Source organism: Anser brachyrhynchus, assembly GCF_964034855.1.
Source record: "Anser brachyrhynchus genome assembly, chromosome: 26".
Lineage (NCBI taxonomy): Eukaryota > Metazoa > Chordata > Aves > Anseriformes > Anatidae > Anser > Anser brachyrhynchus.
The window spans coordinates 631,351-654,121 of NC_137719.1; the positions used below are offsets into that span (position 1 = coordinate 631,351).

At 55.3% G+C, this 22,771-nt stretch overlaps 1 protein-coding gene and 1 long non-coding RNA gene across 2 annotated transcripts; both read right to left on the reverse strand.

Annotated features, from left to right (window-relative positions):
* Positions 1-8,226: 8,226 nt before the first annotated feature.
* Positions 8,227-10,101, reverse strand: LOC308183127. The gene is made up of 4 exons (XR_013942299.1): positions 9,934-10,101; positions 9,342-9,461; positions 8,753-8,833; positions 8,227-8,338 (listed from the first exon to the last, which is right to left on the reverse strand). It is a non-coding gene; the product is annotated as an uncharacterized lncRNA (long non-coding RNA).
* An 11,010-nt stretch (positions 10,102-21,111) lies between these two features.
* LOC308182950 (small nuclear ribonucleoprotein E-like) lies at positions 21,112-22,173 on the reverse strand (the record flags this gene model as incomplete). The annotated part of the gene is made up of 3 exons (XM_080568375.1): positions 21,112-21,167; positions 21,790-21,868; positions 22,075-22,173. Coding segments are annotated over 3 exons (234 nt in total), but the record flags the coding sequence as incomplete, so codon positions are not given.
* Between the last annotated feature and the right edge of the window lie 598 nt (positions 22,174-22,771).

The following is a 22,771-nucleotide window of genomic DNA, read 5'->3' on the forward strand; positions in this document are numbered from 1 at the left end:
ACCGGGGTGCCTCCCCAGGGGCGCCAGGGCACTCTGTGGAGTCGCCGGTGTGCATTACCAGGGGCGCCAGGGCACTCTCTGGAGTCACCGGGAGGGTCCCCGGTGGTGCCAGTGCACTCTCTGGAGTCACCGGGGTGCGTCTACGGTGGCGCCAGTGCACTCTCTGGAGTAACCTGGGTGGGTCCCCTGTGGCGCCAGTGCACTCTCTGGAGTCACCGGGGTGGGTCCCCGGTGGCGCCAGTGCACTCTCTGGAATCACCGGGGTGGGTCCCGGGTGGCGCCAGTGCACTCTCTGGAGTCACCGGGGTCGGTCCCCGATGGTGCCAGTGCACTCTCTGGAGTCGCCCGGGTGCGTTCCCGGTGGTTCCAGTGCACTCTCTGGAGTCACCGGGGTGGGTCCCGGGTGGCGCCAGTGCACTCTCTGGAGTCGCCGGGGTGGGTCCCCTGTGGCGCCAGTGCACTCTCTGGAATCACCAGGGTGCATCCCCGGTGGTGCCAGTGCACTCTGGAGTCACCGGGGTGCATCCCCAGTGGTGCCAGTGCACTCTCTGGAGTCACCGGGGTGGATCTCCAGTGGTGCCAGTGCACTCTCTGGAGTCACAGGGATGCATCCCCAGTGGTGCCAGTGCACTCTCTGGAGTCACCGGTGTACGTCCCCAGTGGCGCAAGTGCACTCTCTGGAGTCGCCCGGGAGGGTCCCCGGTGGCACCAGTGCACTCTCTGTAGTCACCGGGGTCGGTCCCCGGTGGCGCCAGTGCACTCTCTGGAGTCACAAGGCTGGGTCCCCAGTGGCGCCAGTGCACTCTCTGGAATCACCGGAGTGGGTCCCCAGGGGCGCCAGTGCACTCTCTGGAGTCACCGGGGTGCATCCCCGGTGGTGCCAGTGCACTCTCTGGAGTCACCAGGGTGCATCCCCGGTGGTGCCAGTGCACTCTCTGGAGTCACCGGTGTGCGTCCCCAGGGGCGCCAGTGCACTCTCTGGAGTCACCGGTTGTGCATCCCAGGTGGTGCCAGGGCACTCTGTGGAGTCTCCGGGGGTGCATCCCCTTTGGTGCCAGTGCACTCTCTGGAGTCACGGCGGTGCGTCCCAAGTGGAGCCAGTGCACGCTCTGGTGTCACGGCGGTGCGTCCCCACTGGTGCCAGTGCACTCTCTGGACTCACTGCACTGCATCCCCAGTCCTGCCAGTGCACTCTCTGGACTCACCGCGGAGCGTCCCCAGTGGCGCCAGTGCACTCTCTGGAGTCGCCCGGGTGCATCCCCGGTGGCGCCAGGGCACTCTCTGGAGTCACCGGGGTGCGTCCCCAGTGTCGCCAGGGCACTCTCTGGAGTTACGGCGGTGCGTCCCCAGTGGCGCCAGTGCACTCTCTGGAGTCACCGTGGTGCGTCCCCAGTGGCGCCAGTGCACCCTCTGGAGTCACCGGGGTGCGTCCCAAGGGGCGCCAGTGCACTCTCTGGAGTCGCCAGGGTACAACACCGGTGGTGCCAGTGCACTCTTTGGAGTCGCCCGGGTGCATCCCCTGTGGTACCAGTGCACTCTCTGGAGTCACGGCGGTGCGTACCCAATGGCGCCAGTGCACGCTCTGGAGTCACGGCGGTGCGTCCCCAGTGGTGCCAGTGCACTCTCTGGAGTCACCGTTGTACGTCCCCAGTTGCGCAAGTGCACTCTCTGGAATCGCCAGGGAGGGTCCCCGGTGGCGCCAGTGCACTCTCTGTAGTCACCGGGGTCAGTCCCCGGTGGTGCCAGTGCACTCTCTGGAGTCACAAGGCTGGGTCCCCAGTGGCGCCAGTGCACTCTCTGGAATCACCGGAGTGGGTCCCCAGGGGCGCCAGTGCACTCTCTGGAGTCACCGGGGTGGGTCCCCGGTGGCCCCAGTGCACTCTCTGGAATGACCGGGGTGGGTCCCCGGTTTTGCCAGTGCACTCTCTGGAGTCGCCCGGGTGCATCCCCGGTGGTGCCAGTGCACTCTCTGGAGTCACCAGGGTGCATCCCCGGTGGTGCCAGTGCACTCTCTGGAGTCACTGGTGTGCGTCCCCAGGGGCGCCAGTGCACTCTCTGGAGTCACCGGAGTGCGTCCCCAGTGGCACCAGTGCACTCTCCAGAGTCACCGGGCTGGGTCCCCGGTGGCGCCAGTGTACTCTCTGGAGTCACCGGGGTGCATCCCCGGTGGTGCCAGTGCACTCTCTGCAGTCACCGGTGTGCGTCCCCAGGGGCGCCAGTGCACTCTCTGGACTCACCGCGGTGCGTCCCCAGTGGCGCCAGTGCACTCTCTGGAGTCGCCCGGGTGCATCCCCGGTGGCGCCAGGGCACTCTCTGGAGTCACCGGGGTGCGTCCCCAGTGTCGCCAGGGCACTCTCTGGAGTCACAGCGCTGCGTCCCCAGTGGCGCCAGGGCACTCTCTGGAGTCACGGCGCTGCGTCCCCAGTGGCGCCAGGGCACACTCTGGACTCACCGCGGTGCGTCCCCAGTAACGCCAGGGCACTCTCTGGAGTCACCGGGGTGCGTCCCCAGTGGAGCCAGTGCACTCTCTGGAGTCACCGCGGTGCGTCCCCAGTGGCGCCAGTGCACCCTCTGGAGTCACCGGGGTGCGTCCCAAGGGGTGCCAGTGCACTCTCTGGAGTCGCCGGGGTGGGTCCCCAGGGGCACCAGTGCACTCCCTGGAGTCGCCAGGGAGGGTCCCCGGTGGTGCCAGTGCACTCTCTGGAGTCACCTGGGTGGGTCCCCGGTGGCGCCAGTGCACTCTCTGGAGTCACCCGGGTGCATCCCCGGTGATGCCACTGCACTCTTTGGAGTCTCCGGGGTGCATCCCCAGTGGTGCCAGTGCACTCTCTGGAGTCACCGGAGTGCATCTCCGGTGGTGCCAGTGCACTCTCTGGAGTCGCCAGGGGTGCATCCCCGGTGGTGCCAGTGCACTCTCTGGAGTCGCCCGGGTGCATCCCCTGTGGTACCAGTGCACTCTCTGGAGTCACGGCGGTGCGTACCCAATGGCGCCAGTGCACGCTCTGGAGTCACGGCGGTGCGTCCCCAGTGGTGCCAGTGCACTCTCTGGAGTCACCGTTGTACGTCCCCAGTTGCGCAAGTGCACTCTCTGGAGTCGCCAGGGAGGGTCCCCGGTGGCGCCAGTGCACTCTCTGGAGTCACCGGAGTGGGTCTCCTGTGGCGCCAGTGCACTCTCTGGAGCCACCAGGCTGGGTCCCCGGTGGTGCCAGTGGACTCTCTGGAGTCACCGGGGTGGGTCCCCAGTGGTGCAAATGGACTCTCTGGAGTCACCGGGGTGGGTCCCCAGTGGTGCAAATGGACTCTCTGGAGTCACCGGGGTGGGTCTCCAGTGGTGCTAGTAGTGCCAGTGGAGTCACCAGGGTGGGTCCCCAGTTCTGCCAGTGGACTCTCTGGAGTCAGCGGGGTGGGTCCACAGTGATGTAACTGGACTCTCTTTTGTCACCGGGGTGGGTCCCCAGTGGTGCCAGGAGACTCTCTGGAGTCAACAGGGTGGGTCCCTCGTGATGCAACTGGACTCTCTGGAGTCACCTGTGTGGGTCCATCGTGATGCAAGTGGACTCTCTGGAGTCACCTGGGTGGGTCCCCAGTGGTGCAAGTGGACTCTCTGGAGTCACCGGGGTGGGTCCGCAGTGGTGCCAGTCGACTCTCTGGAGTCACCGTGGCCGGTCCCCAGTGGTTCAAGTGGATTCTCTGAAGTCACCGGGGTGGGTCCCAAGTGGTGGCAGTGGACTCTCTGGAGTCACCGTGGTGGGTCCCCAGTGGTGCCAGTGGACTCTCTGGAGTCAACACGGTGGGTCCCCAGTGGTGCCAATGGACTGTCTGGAGTCACCGGGGTGCGTCCCTCGTGACGCAAGTGGACTCTCTGGAGTGACCTGGGTGGGTCCCCAGTGGTGCAAGTGGACTCTCTGGAGCCACCGGGGTGGGTCCCCAGTGGTGCAAGTGGACTCTCTGAAGTCACCGGGGTGGGTCCCCTTTGGTGCTAGTGCACTCTCTTTTGTCACCAGGGTGGGTCCCCCGTGGTGCCAGTGGACTCTCTGGAGTCACCGGGGTGGGTCCCCAGAGGTGCCAGTGGACTCTCTGGAGTAAACGGGGTGGGTACCCTGTGGTGCCAGTGCACTCTCTGGGGTCACATGGGTGGGTCCCCAGTGGTGCAAGTGGACTCTCTGGAGTCACCGGGGTGGGTCCACATAGGTTCCAGATGTCTCTCTGGAGTCACCGGGGTGGGTCCGCAGTGGTGCCTGTAGACTCTCTGGAGTGTCCGGGGTGGGTCCCCAGTGCTGCCAGTGGACTCTCTGGGGTCACCGGGGTGGGTCCCCAGTGGTGCCAGTGGATTCTCTGGAGTCACCGGGAACCACCCCGGTGACCCCAGGCAAGCCCCCGGGCACCTCCGTGGGCCCACCCCGGTTACCCCCGGCAATCCCCCGGGCGTCCCCGAGGACCCATCCCAGTGACCCCCGGCAAGCCCCTGGACGCCCCAGAGGACCTACCCTGGTGACCCCCGGCAAACCCCGGGCGCCCCTGAGGACCTATCCCGGTGACCCCCGGAGGGACCCCGGGCGCCCCCGAGGACCCACACCGGTGACCCCCGGCGGGACCCTGGGCGCCCCGGAGGACCCACCCCGGTGACCCATGGCAAGTCCCCGGGCGCCCCCGAGGACCCACCCCGGTGACCCCCGGAGGGACCCCTGGCGCCTCCGAGGACCCACCCCGGAGACCCCCGACAAGCCCCTGGGTGCCCCCGAGGACCCACCCCGGGGACCCCCGACATGCCCGCGGGCGCCCCCTAGAACCCACCCCGGTAACCACGGGCAAGCCCCCGGGCGCCCCCGAGGACCCACCCCGGTGACCCCCGGCAGGCCCCCGGGAGCCCCCAAGGACCCACCCCGGTGACCCCCGGGGGCACCCCGGGCGCCCCCGAGGACCCACTCCGGTGACCCCCGCCAAGCCCCCGGGCGCCTTAGAGGACCCACCCCGGTGACCCCCTGCAAACCCCCAGCTGCCTCCGAGGACCCACCCCGGTGACCCCCGGCGGGACCCCAGGCGCCCCCGTCGACCCACACCAGTGACCACCGGCAAGCCCCCGGGCGACCCCGAGTACCCTCCCCGGTGACCCCTGGCAAGCCCCCGGGCGCCCCCGAGGACCCTCCCCGGTGACCTATGGCAAGCCCCCGGGCGCCCCCGAGTACCCACCCTGGAGACCCCCGGCGGGACCCCGGGCGCCCCCGAGGACCCACCCCGTTGACCCCTGGCAAGCCTCCGGGCGCCCCCGAGGGCCCACCCCAGTGACCCCCTTGAAGCCCCTGGGCGCCTCCGAGGACTCACCCCAGTGACCCCCGGCGGGACCCCGGTGACCCCAAGGACCCACCCTGGTGACCCCCGGTGGGACCCCGGGCGCCCCCGAGGACCCACCACAGTCACCCCCCAAGCCCCCAGGCGAACCCGAGTACCAACCCCAGTGACCCCCGGTGGGACCCCGAGCGCCCCGGAGGACCCTCCCCCGCTGACATCTGGTGGGACCCTGGGCGCCCCCGAGGACCCACCCCGCTGACCCCCAGCAAGCCCCTGGGAGCCCCCGAGAACCCACCCCAGTGACCCACGGCAAGCCCCCAGGTGCCCCCGAGGACCCACCCCGGTGACCCCCGGCAAGCCCCGGGCGCCCCCAAGGACCCACCCCAGTGAACCCTGGTGGGACCCCGGGAGCCCCTGAGGACCCACCCCGGTGACACCCGGGAAGCCCCCGGGCGCCCCGGATGATCCACCCCCGTGACCCCCGGGAAGCCCCCGGGCGCCCCCGAGGACCCACCCCGGTGACCCCCGGCAAGCCCCGGGTGCCCCCGAGGACCCACCCCGGTGACCCCCGGTGGGACCCCGGGGGCCCCCGAGGACCCACCCCAGTCACCCCCAGCAAGCCCCCAGGCGCCGCCGAATACCAACCCCGGTGACCCCCGGCGGGACCGCGAGCGCCCCCGAGGACCCACTCCTGCTGACATCTGGTGGGACCCTGGGCACCCCCGAGGACCCACCCCGGTGACCCCCGGCAAGCCCCCGGGCACCTCTGTGGACCCACCCCGGTTACCCCCGGCAATCCCCCGGGCGCCCCCGAGGACCCACCCCGGTGACCCCCGGCAAGCACCCGGACGCCCCAGAGGACCTACCCTGGTGACCCCCGGCAAACCCCAGGCGCCCCTGAGGACCTATCCAGGTGACCCCCGGAGGGACCCCGGGCGCCCCCGAGGACCCACCCCGGTGACCCCCGGCGGGACCCTGGGCGCCCCGGAGGACCCACCCCGGTGACCCATGGCAAGTCCCCGGGCGCCCCCGAGGACCCACCCCGGTGACCCCCGGAGGGACCCCTGGCGCCCCCGAGGACCCACCCCGGTGACCCCCGGAGGGACCCCTGGTGCCCCCGAGGACCCACCCCGGAGACCCCCAACAAGCCCCGGGGCGCCCCCGAGGACATACCCCGGTGACCGCCGACAAGGCCCCGAGAGCCCCCGAGGACCCACCCCGGTGACCCCCGGCAGGCCCCCGGGAGCCCCCAAGGACGCACCCCGGTGACCCCCGGCGGCACCCCAGGAGCCCCGAGGACCCACCCCGGTGACCCCCGGCAAGCCCCCGGGCGCCCCCGAGGACCCACCCCGGTGACCCCCGGCAAGCCCCGGGTGCCCCCGAGGACCCACCCCGGTGACCCCCGGTGGGACCCCGGGGGCCCCCGAGGACCCACCCCAGTCACCCCCGGCAAGCCCCCAGGCGCCGCCGAATACCAACCCCGGTGACCCCCGGCGGGACCGCGAGCGCCCCCGAGGACCCACTCCTGCTGACATCTGGTGGGACCCTGGGCACCCCCGAGGACCCACCCCGGTGACCCCCGGCAAGCCCCCGGGCACCTCTGTGGACCCACCCCGGTTACCCCCGGCAATCCCCCGGGCGCCCCCGAGGACCCACCCCGGTGACCCCCGGCAAGCACCCGGACGCCCCAGAGGACCTACCCTGGTGACCCCCGGCAAACCCCAGGCGCCCCTGAGGACCTATCCAGGTGACCCCCGGAGGGACCCCGGGCGCCCCCGAGGACCCACCCCGGTGACCCCCGGCGGGACCCTGGGCGCCCCGGAGGACCCACCCCGGTGACCCATGGCAAGTCCCCGGGCGCCCCCGAGGACCCACCCCGGTGACCCCCGGAGGGACCCCTGGCGCCCCCGAGGACCCACCCCGGTGACCCCCAGAGGGACCCCTGGTGCCCCCGAGGACCCACCCCGGAGACCCCCAACAAGCCCCGGGGCGCCCCCGAGGACATACCCCGGTGACCGCCGACAAGGCCCCGAGAGCCCCCGAGGACCCACCCCGGTGACCCCCGGCAGGCCCCCGGGAGCCCCCAAGGACGCACCCCGGTGACCCCCGGCGGCACCCCAGGAGCCCCGAGGACCCACCCCGGTGACCCCCGGCAAGCCCCCGGGCGCCCCCGAGGACCCAATCCCGGTGACCCCCGGCAAGCCCCCGGGCGCCTCCGAGGACCCTCCCCGGTGACCCCCGCCAAGCCCCCGGGCGCCTCTGAGGACCCACCCCGGTGAGCCCCGCCAAGCCCCAGGTGCCCCCTAGGACCCACTCCGGTAAACCCCGGCGGGACCCTGGGCGCCCCCGAGTACCCTCCCCGGTGACCTATGGCAAGCCCCCGGGCGTCTCCGAGGACCCACCCCGGTGACCCCCGGCGGGACCATGGGCGCCCCCGAGGACCCACCCCGGTGACCCCCGGCAAGCCCCCGGCCGCCTCCAATGACCCACCCCGGTGACCCCCGGCAAGCACCCGGGCACCCCCTTGGATCCACGCTGGTGACCCGCGGCAAGCCCACGTGCGTCCCCGAGGACCCACCCCGGTGACCCCCGGCAAGCCCCCGGGCACCCCCAAGGACCCATACCGGTGACCCCTGGAAAACCCCGGGCGCCCCCTAGGACCCACCCCAGTAACCACGGGCAAGCCCCCGGGCGCCCCCGAGGACCCACCCCGGTGACCCCCGCCGGGACCCCAGGCGCCCCCGAGCACCCACCCCGGTGACCCCCGGCAAGCCCCAGGCGCCCCCGAGTACAAACCCCGGTGACCCCCGGCAAGCCCCCAGGTGCCCCCGAGGACCCACCCCGGTGACCCCTGGCGGGACCCCGGGAGCTCCGGAGCTCCTGTTTTAACCTTCCAGTTTAGGAGGAATGAAATCAAAACAAAAGCATTAATTATTACCTTCCTCTGTAGACGGCGTCACAGTTCTCACCCCTGCCCGGACATTTTCCTTTTCCGGAGCAGGAAAAATCATAGAATCGACGGGAGGAAGAGAAGATCTTGAAGGACCTTCTGTTCAGAGCAAGCAAAACATAAGGAAGTTTACCAAACATAACAAACTATCGCAAAGAACACAGAACTTTAATTATCCGTTACTGTCAAACATACAGTGACCAGAGCATGTAAATAAGAGAGGTGACTAATTTGCCTCTGGTTGCCCTTGCAATTCCCATCTAGAATACCAGCTGGCTGAGAATCAGGTTGCTCGATGCCCCCAGCTAAAAATGGAAGTCTCTCCCTCAAGCAGCTCCCAGCCACCATCACCTGCCATTCTGAAGCCAATCAAATTTCACTTCTTTGGCAAATAGTTGGATTCACCAAAGCATAGCCAGCTACCCGGTATTACTGGAAGAATTTCTTTTTTAAAAAAGAACGTCAAACGGGATGAAGGTGAACAGGGTAAGAAAGTAGGGAATATTAACTCACCACCGTGTCTCTTAGTTTTTTCCTTCATTTTCTGCGATTTGATTTCTTCAAGTGTTTTTATTCCAAAATTCAGACCGTCCTCTGAAAACAGAAAACACTTAATGAGACTAAGGCTTAGAGGCACTCACTGAGGACCACAGATCCTCAGGCTTCTTAGTGCTCAGGAACTTTCAGAAGCATTTACAATAAACCCCGTCAACACTCCTCACAACTGAAAGAACCGTAGAATCAATGGCATTTTGCCCCTCCTTTCCCCCTTCAGGGTAAAAATTGTAGTTTTAATTTTAATCCATTGACACGATATTAGATCCCTCTATCGTTAGATATGGCTTTCAACAGTGGTTGCCAGGCTGCACGTGCAGCCATTTAAACTCCATGCTGTGGCCCTGTTTTGTTCTCCAAAAGGAAAGAAAAGCAGTTCAACTTTCTGACCCAATGGGCACATGATGGTATCAGGGAGAAATGAGATCATGGAAATAACCGAGTCCATTCAGCACCCCTACATTCTGTTGTGTTTTTACGCCACATTGCTTTCGAGTTCATTGGCAAGTTCTCCTTCCGATTTATCCTACTACAGGTGCCGGAATACCTTGCTTAGCAGTAGTAGCACTGGCTTTCCGAGTGGAAATCATCCGTAATCCATTTTGGCCTTCCTCAGCTGGTTGCTGGATGGGAGTTTTAGTTTCTTCTCCTGCCTCAGAAAGCTGGTCTGAAGGGGAAAAATCTGTTCAGCTATGCATAGACCAGATTGTTCATGATTATGTAGCTCATGCGATGACACTCCAGTCCATGGCTCATATAAAAAAGCTTTTTTTTTCTTTTTTTTTAATACAGCTACGCTGACCTGATGAACTCGTAAGGAGACTACACTAGGACAAAACATCTCGGACTCTAGATTCTCTCTGCAGCTTTAACTACTACACAACATATTACTCTTCAGACAGAAGAAAAAGGAATTTCCCTCCTACTTTCACATAGAGCTTTACACAACAGACCAGCTAAAGCCAAGAGTGGTTCTAAGCTTTCCTCCAGCATTTCAGGTTCTGTCCACTGACCGCCAGACAAAGCCACCAGCGAGCTGACCAGACTGCCTGCCCTATCGCTAGTCAGACCTCAGCTCATCTGTGATTTATACATTCATTTACAGCACAAAGTCCTTCCAAGAACCAAAGCATGCTCACCATCGTCATCTTCATCATCATCTGCAGCATTGATTACAACTGGAGGGTGTGTAGGGCTTGGGACATTTTCCGAGTTTTCCACTTTCGTCACCCCCCTTAGCTATGGAGAGGCATTGGACTGGACAGAAAGTTTGTTTTGCTGCAGTGACATCTGAGCCACTTTCAAATCATCGTGATTTGATACACTTGGCAGTGTAGCTAGAGGAAGAGGAGGATCATCAGTAACATGGCAGTTTAAAACTTTGGCCACAATGCACGAAGAGCATTGGTAGGTAAGGCAGATAACCTGCACAGGCAATGAATGCAGCATCTCCTTTTGCCCATCCCGCCACTGTTTACACCGTGAACAATGACTTGCCTTCAAACAACAACACATCTCCCTGCCACCCAGCAGAAGATGAAACAACAGAAAGCAAACTGCAAGGCAAATATCACACAAAGCAGAGAGAAGCTGAGCATGAAAGCAGAAAACAAATACCAGCAGTACACCAGCAGGACACTCGGTTTAGCTGACCACCTAGGACTGCAGACCTTTTCCTGCACTCACAAATGAACGGGTACCTGATGTCTCCTACAGTATTGGCACCCACTAAGGAATATTCAAAATTAATTCCTCAATACTTAAAGAAAAAGGACCTAAACTCACTCTAACGAAGACTCCATCGATGTAACGTCCCTTTGCGTGATGAAAAGCACAGTTGGCTTTCTGACAGCCTACTGGCTGCTTCTCCCAGTAGCAGGGAATCTCACTGCGCTTTTTCTGAAGACAGAAAGAAAGACAAGCTCGTGATAACATGCACCTAAGGTTTGCAAAGAGATGCACAGTTCCAGGTCACGACAGCGATAGGGCTGTCACAATACAGTGCTGAAACATCATTCCAAAGGTCAGTTTATCACTCAAGTATAGTATTTCCGGGCATATTCACAAAGTTTGCAGAAGCTGTAACCACTATGCACGTTTAGCTTTGTCATCATTCAGTTTGAGAAGACAGGCACTCTCAGACATCAGTTTAGGGTGGGTTAAACTAATACACCTAGGATTATACTAGGATTATTCAGAGGGAAAAAGAACATCTTAAATTGCCTAGGTTAACTCTATCCAGAACTACTTCTTGGAGACGTCGTTCTTCTGCACCTTTAACTTTCCCCACTGCTTCCTAGCCCAGGCAGCTAGAACAGCATTATCTGAAGGACTCCGGGACACAAGAGACCTGATAGATCATTATCAAGCCTGCTCTCAGGAGGCTAGTACAGCCTGTTTATTACCCCCCTGCTCCAGCAGGTTTTAGCAGTCTAGTTAGCAGTTATTCTGCATCTGTTGAGAAAATACTGTCGGCATCTAATAAAAGAAAATCTTGCTAAGACGTACCTAAGGCATTGATTTTATTTCCCTCTCCTTCCTCCCACCCCCTCTCCTGGTAACAGAAACCAGTGTCATTTCAAAGCAAATGAATCTGTCCTGCAAAAGCACAATCAGCACACCTACGGCACTGAAAAATGCTTTTGTTGATTTATTTTGAGAACACATCTTTAGGCACTCACATCAATTTCCATGTGTCTGAATCATTCAGGCAGACATTCCTGAAACAACGACCCTCCTGCCACAGCGTGCAGACCGTCTCGTTCCCCAGAGCAGCTTCGCAGTGGCGGAAGGAACAGTTGTCTCCCTGTAACCAAAAGGAAACCAACAAGGAAAATATAGTACAGCCTCAAAAACGTCCGTGCTACTGCCTCAGGTTGCTACAATTGAATTCACAATCTAGCTGCTTATCACGTTAACCTTAAAAAAAAGAAACCTTAAAACCCTAACACCTTGTTAGAAACACTCTGTAACCAATACCATAGGCTCAGGCAAGGATCTCAGTGAAGTAGCATTTTTATTCACGATTGCAATGGCAGGCGTCCCACAAGCCACCTACTAGTTCCCTAACACAGTTTATATACATTTTTTTTTTTCCTCTTGATGACCGGGACCCTCCCCTGTTTCCCCATTGACTGGGTAATCCAGGTTCACAATCTATCCGGTGCTTCACAGAAAATACACAGCTGCTGGCCTGTTACAAGTCAATTTTCTTTTTTTCTTGACTGTTTTCCTCTTTGAGGTGGTAATGTTTCTTACACCGTGATTTCTACCCAATTGCTCTAAGGATTCTGGTTGTCTGCATTTTACAAGGTTGTCTGTTAAGCTTTCTTATCACTGTGAGCATATATCAATACCACCTTCCTTCCCTCTAAACGATGTAACTGTGCAAAAATATTTTTATTCCCACAACCTCGATCCCCTTACCTATCCTCTTACCTATCCCCTTACCCTATCCACACCTGGATGCAGACCCCAACTGTCCACAAGCAGCTCCCAACCCCCCCCCCCCCATGAACTGGACCCCACCCCACCCAGATGCAGGCCCCAGGTCCCGGCCCCAGCCCCAACCCCCCAGACGCAGGCCCCAAAGGTGTACAACCAGCTCCCACCACCCCCCTCAAAGGGAGGCCCCAAAGCCCGCCAGAGGACCCTAGAGTGTACAAGCAGCTCCCAACCCCCCCGGCACAGACTCCAACCCCCCCCCCAAACACAGGCCCCAAAGGCATACAAGCAACTCCCCACCCTCCCCAGAGGCAGGCCCCAAAGGTGTACAAACAGCCGCAACCCCCCCCAAGACCCAGACCCTTACAGTGTACAAGCAGCTCCCAACTCCCCCAACGTGGCCACCTACAGCAGACAAGCACCTGTCACCCCCCCCCCCCCCCAGCTGCAGACCCCAAAGGTGTAGAAGCAGCTACAAACCCTGCACAAGGCAGGACCCTACAGTGTACAAGCAGCTCCGAAGCACCCCCCAGATGCAAGTCCCAAAGGTGTACAAGCAGCTCCCAACCCCCTCCAGATGCAGATCCCTATATTGTACAAGCAGCTCCCAACACCCCCCCAAATGCAAGCCCCTACTGTGTACAAGCAGCTCAGTGCACTGTGTACAAGCACCACAGGTCACCGGGGTGGGTTCTATGCTGCGCCCGGGGGCCCTCCGGGGGTCACAGGGGTGGGTCCTATGGGGCCCAGAATCTATCAGACTTCAGAATCTATCTGGTTATCACGTTAACCAAAGACCATTCTGCTTCCTCCTCCTACTCTACCCCTTCGTGAAAAAAATGGAAAAAAAAAGCCTGAAAATGGAGTCACTTCTTAAAAAAACACCTGATCATACGTGCAAGGCAATGATCAACTATGGCTACCAGTAACTGCTACAGAATGCAGTATGACGCGTTAAATAGCATGTTCCAGTCACTGTGGGTCTTCGAGTTCACCTACCTGGACAACCTCAGCAAAGTTATCGATCTTCAAAGACTTCCAGTGAACTTCTCCTGGAGGCCGAACCAACACTGAATCCGTGAATTAATGATAAAGGGGTAGGAAGAATTTGCCTCCTCACTTTGCCAAGGGAGCCTCTCATCCACAATTCAAACATAGGATGTGCTTTTAAACAGCTTATAACTAATGGAGGAAGCAAGTCCATTTGAATACTCTCTCAGACTGGAGACAGCCAGGGTTAGTTAGCTCTTCAAAAAATAAAAACCAAAAAAAAAAAACCCAACAAAACAAAACAAAAACAAAAAAAAACAGCGCATTTAGAGATGAACTCGTGATTCAAAGTGGCTGCAAAAATGAGGATCCATCTTCCACAGCCGGACAATTTAACTTTTTTTTTTTTTTTTTAATTTAAAATTCAGTATGTTCCAATCTCTGGTCTTCAAGATTTCTTCACCTATTAAGAAAAGACAAAAACCTTTCCCCGTCTTTATTACCTGTACAGCAAAAAATGCACCAGTGCATATAAATACACAAATGTGCATACGCATACACACATATGTGTTTAGACACACACGAGGAGTGAGTGATAGAAAGTTAGCGAGAGCGACAGTGGAAATCAGAATTTTTGCCTTTTTGATGCAGAGAGCGCGTAAAAACTCTCTCATTTTGAGGGAGCTAGAAAAAAATGGAGGATCTACAAAATATTTTGATGAGTATGCCTTCGAGGCCAATGCTTTATAACATGAATGATCTGGGGGCCAACACACAAATATGCATACATATGTACATGCATACAGGATAAACATATCTATACACACAAGCGTGCACAGTATATGTCGTATGGTATCCATATCGAGAACAACTCGTAGCCCTGATCAGACACGTAGAGTTGCAATCAATTAACAGCAGGAAGACAGCAGACCAAGGATACAGCAAGCTTTGAGAGGCAGGGCAATGCTCACTTTGCCAGTGGCATGGCTGCATGATACCAAGAATTTTGAATTAGTTTGATTTTTTGGAAGCAATTTGTTTTCTTTCTGCGCTGTAGCAAATACCGCAGGTTTGCCATCACGTGCTGTTCCCTAATCCATATATCCGTCATCATCCATTGCTGCAAGATCATGAAAGGTTAGAAAAGATGACTTAGGTCCAATTTAACAGCCAATGATTTTTCAATGACCAGAGCTGCAACAGATTTTATTTAGCCGCAAGCAGGTTTTTTTTTTCTGATGTGAAGTCAGATATTTTGATTTTTTTTTTTTTAAGACACTAAATGTCATAAAACCTGCAACCAGACCAGATAAAGTTCAAATTAGAGTGATTCTGAATCCTTTCATTAAAATGCTGCACATTTCTGTGCAAATTATTTCGGACTCTTCTGGACAAAAGCGGATGAAATAGTTCTTACAAATTAATAATAAAAGGTTGGAACCTTTTACTCACACAAACACTAGTGAATTTTCCAGGAAATATTTTTTTGGCAGGGAATTTTCCCAAATCTAAAGTAAAGAGAGGAAAAGTTGGGTTCTCATATTAGGTATTGGTTTTGACTGCTTGACAAAGGGAATAAAAACAGAAGTTAAGTGCAAGGTTTCCTTCTCTTCTTTAGTATCGACAGGAATCGTCACTTCTGACCTTTAGCACCTTCAGAAACACACTTAGTGCCATGCAGGTTCCTCTGCATCTACTTCTAAAAATTACTGGTGCTCCTTAGCATGGAAGTTGGACTTGAAATCTTTTCCAGACTGAGCTCTTTTGAATGCCCAAGGAGCTCATCATTTTGCTTGTTGCCTTCCATTTTCCTGAAGAGACCCAGAACGCTGTTCAGGATATGAACGGATCTGGTCTAAGGAATGGGAAGAAAGCAAAAACCAAGGATACCTCACAGCCCTAAATGCCATAAAAGCAGTCTCATTTTAAAAAAGATCTCAAAAGCTTTTTTTTTTTTTTTTTTAACTGACATCTGCCAATATGGCGATCCAAGTGCTGAACAGAAACCAACTGAACTAGCCCCTGAAAGCCTGAATAAAAATGAGTAACTCTGGTGCACTCAGCAGGTCTGTAATTGAAGTTGGCAAGATTTTTAGATTTCTTTTTTCTCCAGGGTGCTAGTAAAGTTTTTGCGTTACGAGATTTTGAACTCTTTTTGTACAAAAGAATTACAGATGCACTACAGTCACGGTAGCTGGGGGTCTGGAAATACATGCCAACAAGTATCATAAACCATGCCTTTGCTGAAGGAAGATAAATAGTCCAAAGAAAATCTGTCTGGTTTGTTTTACAGGCTTGTCTTTCTCAGTATGGAACAAACTGACCTCCCTGGTCTAACTTTCCAGTTGGCTATTCTGCCTTTGTCCTGGAGAGAAGAGCAAGAAGGGAACAAAATATTTTTGCACTCCAAAGAATGCATTAGAGAAGGATTATCACACCTACCTAAGGGTACTTTCTTGTTTGTTTATAAAGCATAAAGTATTTCTCTTGGACAGTCTCTGTTGCTGGCCTGTTTTGTGCCTTCCATTTATAATAAAGATATTAAAGATGCTTACCCCGTTTCGGATTTTTTGTTTTGTTTTTTTTTAGAACAGTGTAAGCGGACAGTCGGATGACAAGCAAGAAAGAACACCATAAACTCCTTGCTCTGACCCTGCTTTTTAATCACCCAGCATCGCCCTGGCTGCAAAACAGTCCCCGCTGATTTACGTGCTTGTTAAAGCACCCCACGGGCTGAAAGTGTTGTGTGCTAGGTGTCAAATTATATTTAACGGTGCATAGGTAAACCATTCATCTTCCCATGGTCGAAGCACAGAACAGGCCAAGACGATGTGCTCAGATCTGAGCACGCCACTCTGCAGAGAATCAGTTTCAAGCCTAAGATGTTTCGCCCATCTCCCAGGCCCAGAGCGACAGCGACACCTTTACTCTGAAAGTCTGTGTTCTGCAAAGCCAGGAGGTGACCAATGACTCGACTGAGCGGTCTCCCCCAGCCACAAATGTCACAACCATGAGACACCTGGGACCACTGGAACGAGCTGCGAATAGCCCCGTTCTCCCTCCCAGGAAGAGCTGCTCCATCTTCTGCTCTTCTAAAGAGCCCTTAACATATCAAAGGAAGAGAGAGGTCCACAGAGCGGCTATTTCCTGCTTCCAGAGATCCTGTGCAAGACGGTTCTTGTGCTGCAGTTCCTGAAGAATTTCATGTGCATTAGCAGAACGAGAAAGTAAAGCTCTTAAGCAATTGCTAACCTGTTCTCAGTGCTCACAAGTCCCAAATCACTAATTTTACAGTACATATAAACCATGGCAGCTGGCACCTAGCACTGCACACGTTGGCAGTGTCGTCAGGAGCTAGAAAGTCAGGGGTGAGGGGATTAAGGGAAAACCACACATCAGTTTAGTAACTTGGCTCTCGTAGGATACTTCCTACTGCAGGAGTTTTAGCAAAGCCACTCAGAGGGACCTGCTGGTTAATTAAAATAGGACTTCTGCTGGAGCAGAAGATGGGAACCAACTGCATACTGCCAGTCTGTATCGACTTCCAATAAGACAGCGTTGGAAAAAGGTGCCTTCAACCGTCAGTAGCACAATAGCTCTGGTGATGTGTTAATTAAGGGCACTCTTACAGCTGAGTTTCTTCATAGCAGTATGTAGTTGAGAGTGTCCGAGTTTCCCAGGTAAGATTTATGTTTTCTCCTACCAAGCACCAGCTCAGTATGCAATGCTGTGTTAATAACACCCAAGCATGTAGATGTTAAACTGTAACTGCTTTTAAACCTATTTGTTGGTAAGAAAAGAGCTCAGTACACCACCTTCACAGGGCAAAAATCCACATGGAAGAGCAGAAAAACCCAGAAGAGCTTCCTGAACTTCACGTTACCAACAGCACCATCGGATTTAGATCCTGGCCTGGTGTTGTGGTTTAACCCGGCTGGCAGCTAAACACCACACAGCCGTTCGCTCACCCTCCCCCCTCCCTCTCTGGGATGGGGGAGAGAAACGGGAAAGTGAAGCCGGTGAGTTGAGATAAAGACAGTTTATTAAGACAGGAATATAATAATATAAGGAATATAAGGAATATAATAATAACAATAATAATAATAATAGTGATAATGATAATAGTATTAACAATAATAATGTGTAAGAAACAAGTGATGCACAATGCAATTGCTCACCACCCGCTGACCGATGCCCAGCCTATTCCCGAGCAGCCGGCCCCCCCACCCCGGCCAGCCACCCCTATATATTGTTTAGCATGACGCCAGATGGTATGGAATACCCCTTTGGCCGGTTTGGGTCAGCTGTCCTGGGTCTGTCCCCTCCCAGCTCCTGCTGCACCCCCAGCCTGCTCGCTGGCAGGACAGAGCGAGAAGCCGAAAAGTCCTTGGCCTGGTGTAAACACTGCTCTGCAGCAATTAAAACATCAGCATGTTATCAGCGCTCTTCTCATCCTAATCCAAAACATAGCACCCTACCAGCTACTATGAGCTACTTAACTCTGTCCTAACTGGAACCAGGACACCTGGCATCCAGGATGCACGGCCTGCAAGCACTGCTGCGATGTGGAAGTGCCAAGGCAGGTTTTTGGCCTGCCCTAAAACACTTTTTTTTTTTTTTAACCAACAATACAAAGAGTGTGCCAGGTATGCTGTAATGCCAGTGTGCCAGGTCAATAGAGGATATCCAAACAACAGAGGCGCTTGTCCTAATTTCTGGCGTGAAAACACTTTTACAGCATTCTTTTCACAAAGAAACCCCTCTCTAGCTTCTGCAATGCTCCAGGACCTGCTGCAGCTGCAGCGGCTGCGCTGGTACAACCCGCATCTTTGACAAATCTTTTCAACGGTTCTGCTTTACCTCGGCACAGTTGAGGTCACTCCTCTTCCTCTTCCAGCTGAGGAAGCAGCTTGCGGGCTCTGCCACACGGTCGGTGCAGAAGCGAAAGCTGGGAACACAGCAGTCAAACTCTCACTGCTAACGAAGCCACCAGGGCAGAGGGCTGACACAGACCCACCAGAGGCGAACCGTACCCGCTCTCCCTCCCGGCTGCGAGGCTCGCCACAGCAGCCCCGACCCGAAGCGCTCACAATGCTTTGCTTGGTGATGTCACCGATGAGTCAGAGTCCCCAGATGAGCATCTGCCTTGCCACTCTTTAATGTTGGTGTTGTTTTTTGGTTGGTTGCTTGCTTGCTTTTGAAACTTATGTAGGTTATGGTAAACCTTCAGGTAAACCACAGATCAATGGGGAAGAAGTCCCACACGAGGGAAGGCCGTGCATTTCTTCCAGGCAATGGCGCATGCTTTAACATGCTGCATTCGACAAAGAAGCTCTCTCCATTTTGCGCAGTGGCAACAGGCACGACTGCAACACACGCACGTGTAGGCAGCACCTGCAGGTCCCAAACCGTTAACCAATTTTTAGATAGCACCAATTTTTTATGTAGTGGCTTTCCGTTCATCCATAACCCCTTTTTTCCTTTCTTTGTATCGGGTGGCTCTCCTCCATTGTTCTCTCTGTCATTTTCCTCCCCAGTGTCTGAGCAGGCACTGGGAATCGTTTCCAGAGGAAGGGTACTGCAGAAGCTACAACCTTTACTCTCAGGGAAAAGAGAGTATGTGAAAGAATACATACTTCCTTTCTTTTCCTTTTTTTTTTTTTAAGTCTCTGAAATCAACGCTGCGGCTTGGCAGCAAATAACTATGGGAGTAATGATGATTCCTCATCCTCACTGTAACGTTGTAGTTAATGTCATAAAGAAGCAATTTCCCCAGGCAGTGGCCATTTGAGATGGGAAGGGGCAGTAAGAGGAAGTTTTCCTTAGACTAGCTCTTCCCCCAGAACACCTCGCCATCCAGCAACAAATTCAATTCACCTGCTCCGCCTGATCAGTCAAACGTGCGTCCGACTCCAGGACACGCCACAGTGGTGGTTCTGACGTGCTTTGAGAATCACCTATCCGCAGAATATCTCGGGTTTGTACACTCAAATAACGCAGTCTTTTCGAAATAAGGCCCAGAGCTCACACTCCGAGTGCAGCCTAACAGCACCAGAGGGCCGGTAGGCTAAACATTCCCATCCTGGCAACAGGACTGACCCGGGCAACAGTAAGCATCCCTTCTGCACTTTCATCGTGAACATCAGCATAAGGAAATAGAGACCTCCTCGATCCAAGGTTTAAGAAACAAACACCAAGGTCACCCAAGCGGGTTGTTTTCAGCAAACTAACAGAGAAATTAAGGTGACAACCGCGTGCATCCAGAGTTAGTCAGATCCCGAAGGCAGTTCCTTTGGGAAACGCAGGAGCAGCGCGCCAGATGACGGCTACCTTACAGCGCACCCCTCAGAGGCACTGCTACGAAAGGAAGGCAGAAGGTTGGAACTCAAAATAACTCGCAAGGCGCCCGTTACGGGGGAAGCTTTAATTTCCTCAGCAGAACCTCCCCCCTGAAGGCAGCCCAGGGACTCTTTGCTTCCCTAGGGAGACGGCAGGGACGGGGCAGGGCGGTGGGACGGAGGGACAGAGGGCCAGACGGACGGACAGACAGCCAGATGGATGGATAGACGGCCAGACGGACGGCCAGATGGCCCAAAAGGCCTGAGCAAGGGCTGAGGAGCAGCAGGGTAGGGCAGGGCAAGTGAACGTCTGCTTTGACACTCCTGACGTATTACTTCTCGGAGCGGCAGAACTGCGCTGGGTAGGCCCCACAGCAAGACTCGTATTTCTGTCCTTCCCTTTCAGGAAAGGATCTCCCACTTTGAATTTATTAATTTTCACGATGATGATACACAAATGGAAGTTTTGAAAAACTGAATGCTGATTAACAGATTTGTAGCACAGCCTGTGCATCAAAATTCATTTCTCTCCATTCAGGTAATCTTAGTTTCTGAGTTACAGTTACAGTCAAAATTTTTCTTCTTTGTTTTTTTTTTTTTTCTTTTGTGATCAGAAAATGAGGGGACTGGTTGTCCCAAGTCAGCCAGGGAACTTATCTTTGGTCGATGCACCAAGCAACTCAGCTCTCTTGGGGAAACTTAAATAGAACAGACAGATCTCCAAACGGATAAAAAAAAATAAATCAAATGATAAACACCCAACCGACACATCTGATACCCCAGCTTATTGAACAGCACATGGGTTTAATCTACAGGCTCTGTCCAAAGCAGCAAGAAGTGACAGATTTAATCCAAACCAGTTGCCCGCTCTCACTCTCTGATCTGGAGATGTTATTTGACAAGCATGCATAGCAGTAACACTTGTAAACGCTGGGTTACTGCACCACAGCCCCAAATCCCTCACAGGCCCACTAAGATACTCTTACCGATTGATCCACAATAAACACTCCCAAAAAGATTCTCAACAAGCTAAACCCTGTTTAGAAAGAATCTGAGGAACCTGTCACTGCGGCAACAAAGGGCTGCAATTGTATGCAAAATCTCCAACACCCTCCTTAGCACCCTGCTAGCTCAAGGACTGTGTGGGGCTTCCGTGCCCTGAACGAGTCCACCCTGGCCACATAATGCAGATGTAATGGTCAAGAAAGCACATAGCGTTATCGAAACTTATCAGATCCACAGCTAAACGAAAAGCCCACGCTTCTATATTTCTCCTCCTTCTCCATTCACGGAAGGAAGAGACTGAAAACAAGCAGATTAGTGGTTTACATTTACAGTTAATGTGAAAAATGTTTATTTGTGAAATACATCACGTATTGTTTCAAGCTACAAAAAACTCTCTCCCACAAAGGAAGGACTTTTGTCCTCAGCATGCAACCCCAGTTACTATCTACCCCAACTTCCTATCTACCAGCGGGCCGCGTTCCCCTGGCACTCAGTCACTCCGCAGCACGGCAGCCACCTTTGTTCTAAGGATGGCAAATTCTACTTAGAAACGCTCTGTGGAAGAGTGATGTTGTCCCCTTTTAACATGATCCGGCCTGCAGCAAAGAGAAGGGAAAGAGGGGATTAGAGAGAGCCCAGAATCCGAGAATAATCTCATGTTTTCAGAAAGTATTTTGTGTGGTTGAGCAGGGTTTTGCCCATCACGCAGAGTCCTGTTCCTGCCAGCTGCCCCACACTCACAAGTCCCACGCCAGCCACCGTCCCCGTTCCAGCAGCACGCTCTCCCTGCTGAAAACCCCAGCACTGGGCGCACATCGTTGCTTCTGTCCACCAGCAGGTGGTAAATAAACACTGCCGCTACCGTGGCTCCCGGCTTTGACTCAGAGATCACAGCAAGTGTGAGAATCGCCCAGGGCCACCGGCTTTAGATGCAGCTGAAAGGAGCTGTGACCAGACTCCTCCAGCCAGTGCAGGCCGCCTGGTATTACACGTTTCAAAGACCAGAACTGGCCTCAGGCAGGGACAGATTCTCCTTCATCCAGCAAAATCAGCAGCTCAAAACTCATCAGGGACAGAGATGTAGCCAGTAATTGCTCACGGAACTTCAACATCAAGGCTCGTCACATGGTTGGTACCTCTCAGTGCTGCTACCTAGAAGGCTCACCCGGGCAGGTTTCAGACCGCGCGTCACTCGGGTTGCACAGACACACGACATACCCAGCTGTTTCCTTGATTTTGTCTTGGAGTGAATCTCCTCTGCGTCGTCCAGCACCGAATTCATGTACTCGTCAAAGCCCTAGAAAGCAGCAACAGTGGCAATTAGTTCAGCAACAACACAAACCATCATCAGCTTTGCTGACCCAGGCTGGACAATGAAGACTAATTGTTAGAGAAGTACGAATTTTTTTTCCCTTGTGCTAGTTTTTCTTGACAAGAGAAAATAGGATTGTGAATGAGGGAAAACAAACTAACGACGTAACGCGGGGTCGTGCTGATACTCACGATGATGCAGCCTTCTATCCGCATGTTCACTTGCTCGTAAAGCCACTCCTGGATCCTCGACAGTGGCAACAGGCACGACTGCAACTGTCCTGGTTCCAGTTAGGACAGAGTTAATTTTTCCTCATAGTAGCTGGTAGGGTGCTATGTTTTGGATTAGGATGAGAAGAGCGCTGATAACATGCTGATGTTTTAATTGTTGCAGAGCAGTGTTTACACCAGGCCAAGGACTTTTCGGCTTCTCGCTCTGTCCTGCCAGCGAGCAGGCTGGGGGTGCAGCAGGAGCTGGGAGGGGACAGACCCAGGACAGCTGACCCAAACCGGCCAAAGGGGTATTCCATACCATCTGGCGTCATGCTAAACAATATATAGGGGTGGCTGGCCGGGGTGGGGGGCCGGGCTGCTCGGGGATAGGCTGGGCATCGGTCAGCGGGTGGTGAGCAATTGCATTGTGCATCACTTGTTTCTTACACATTATTATTATTAATACTATTATCATTATCACTATTATTATTATTGTTATTATTATTTTCCTGTCTTAATAAACTGTCTTTATCTCAACTCACCGGCTTCACTTTCCCGTTTCTCTCCCCCATCCCAGAGAGGGAGGGGGGAGGGTGAGCGAACGGCTGTGTGGTGTTTAGCTGCCAGCCGGGTTAAACCACAACAGCCCTTTTGGCGCCCAAGGTGGGGCTCGAAG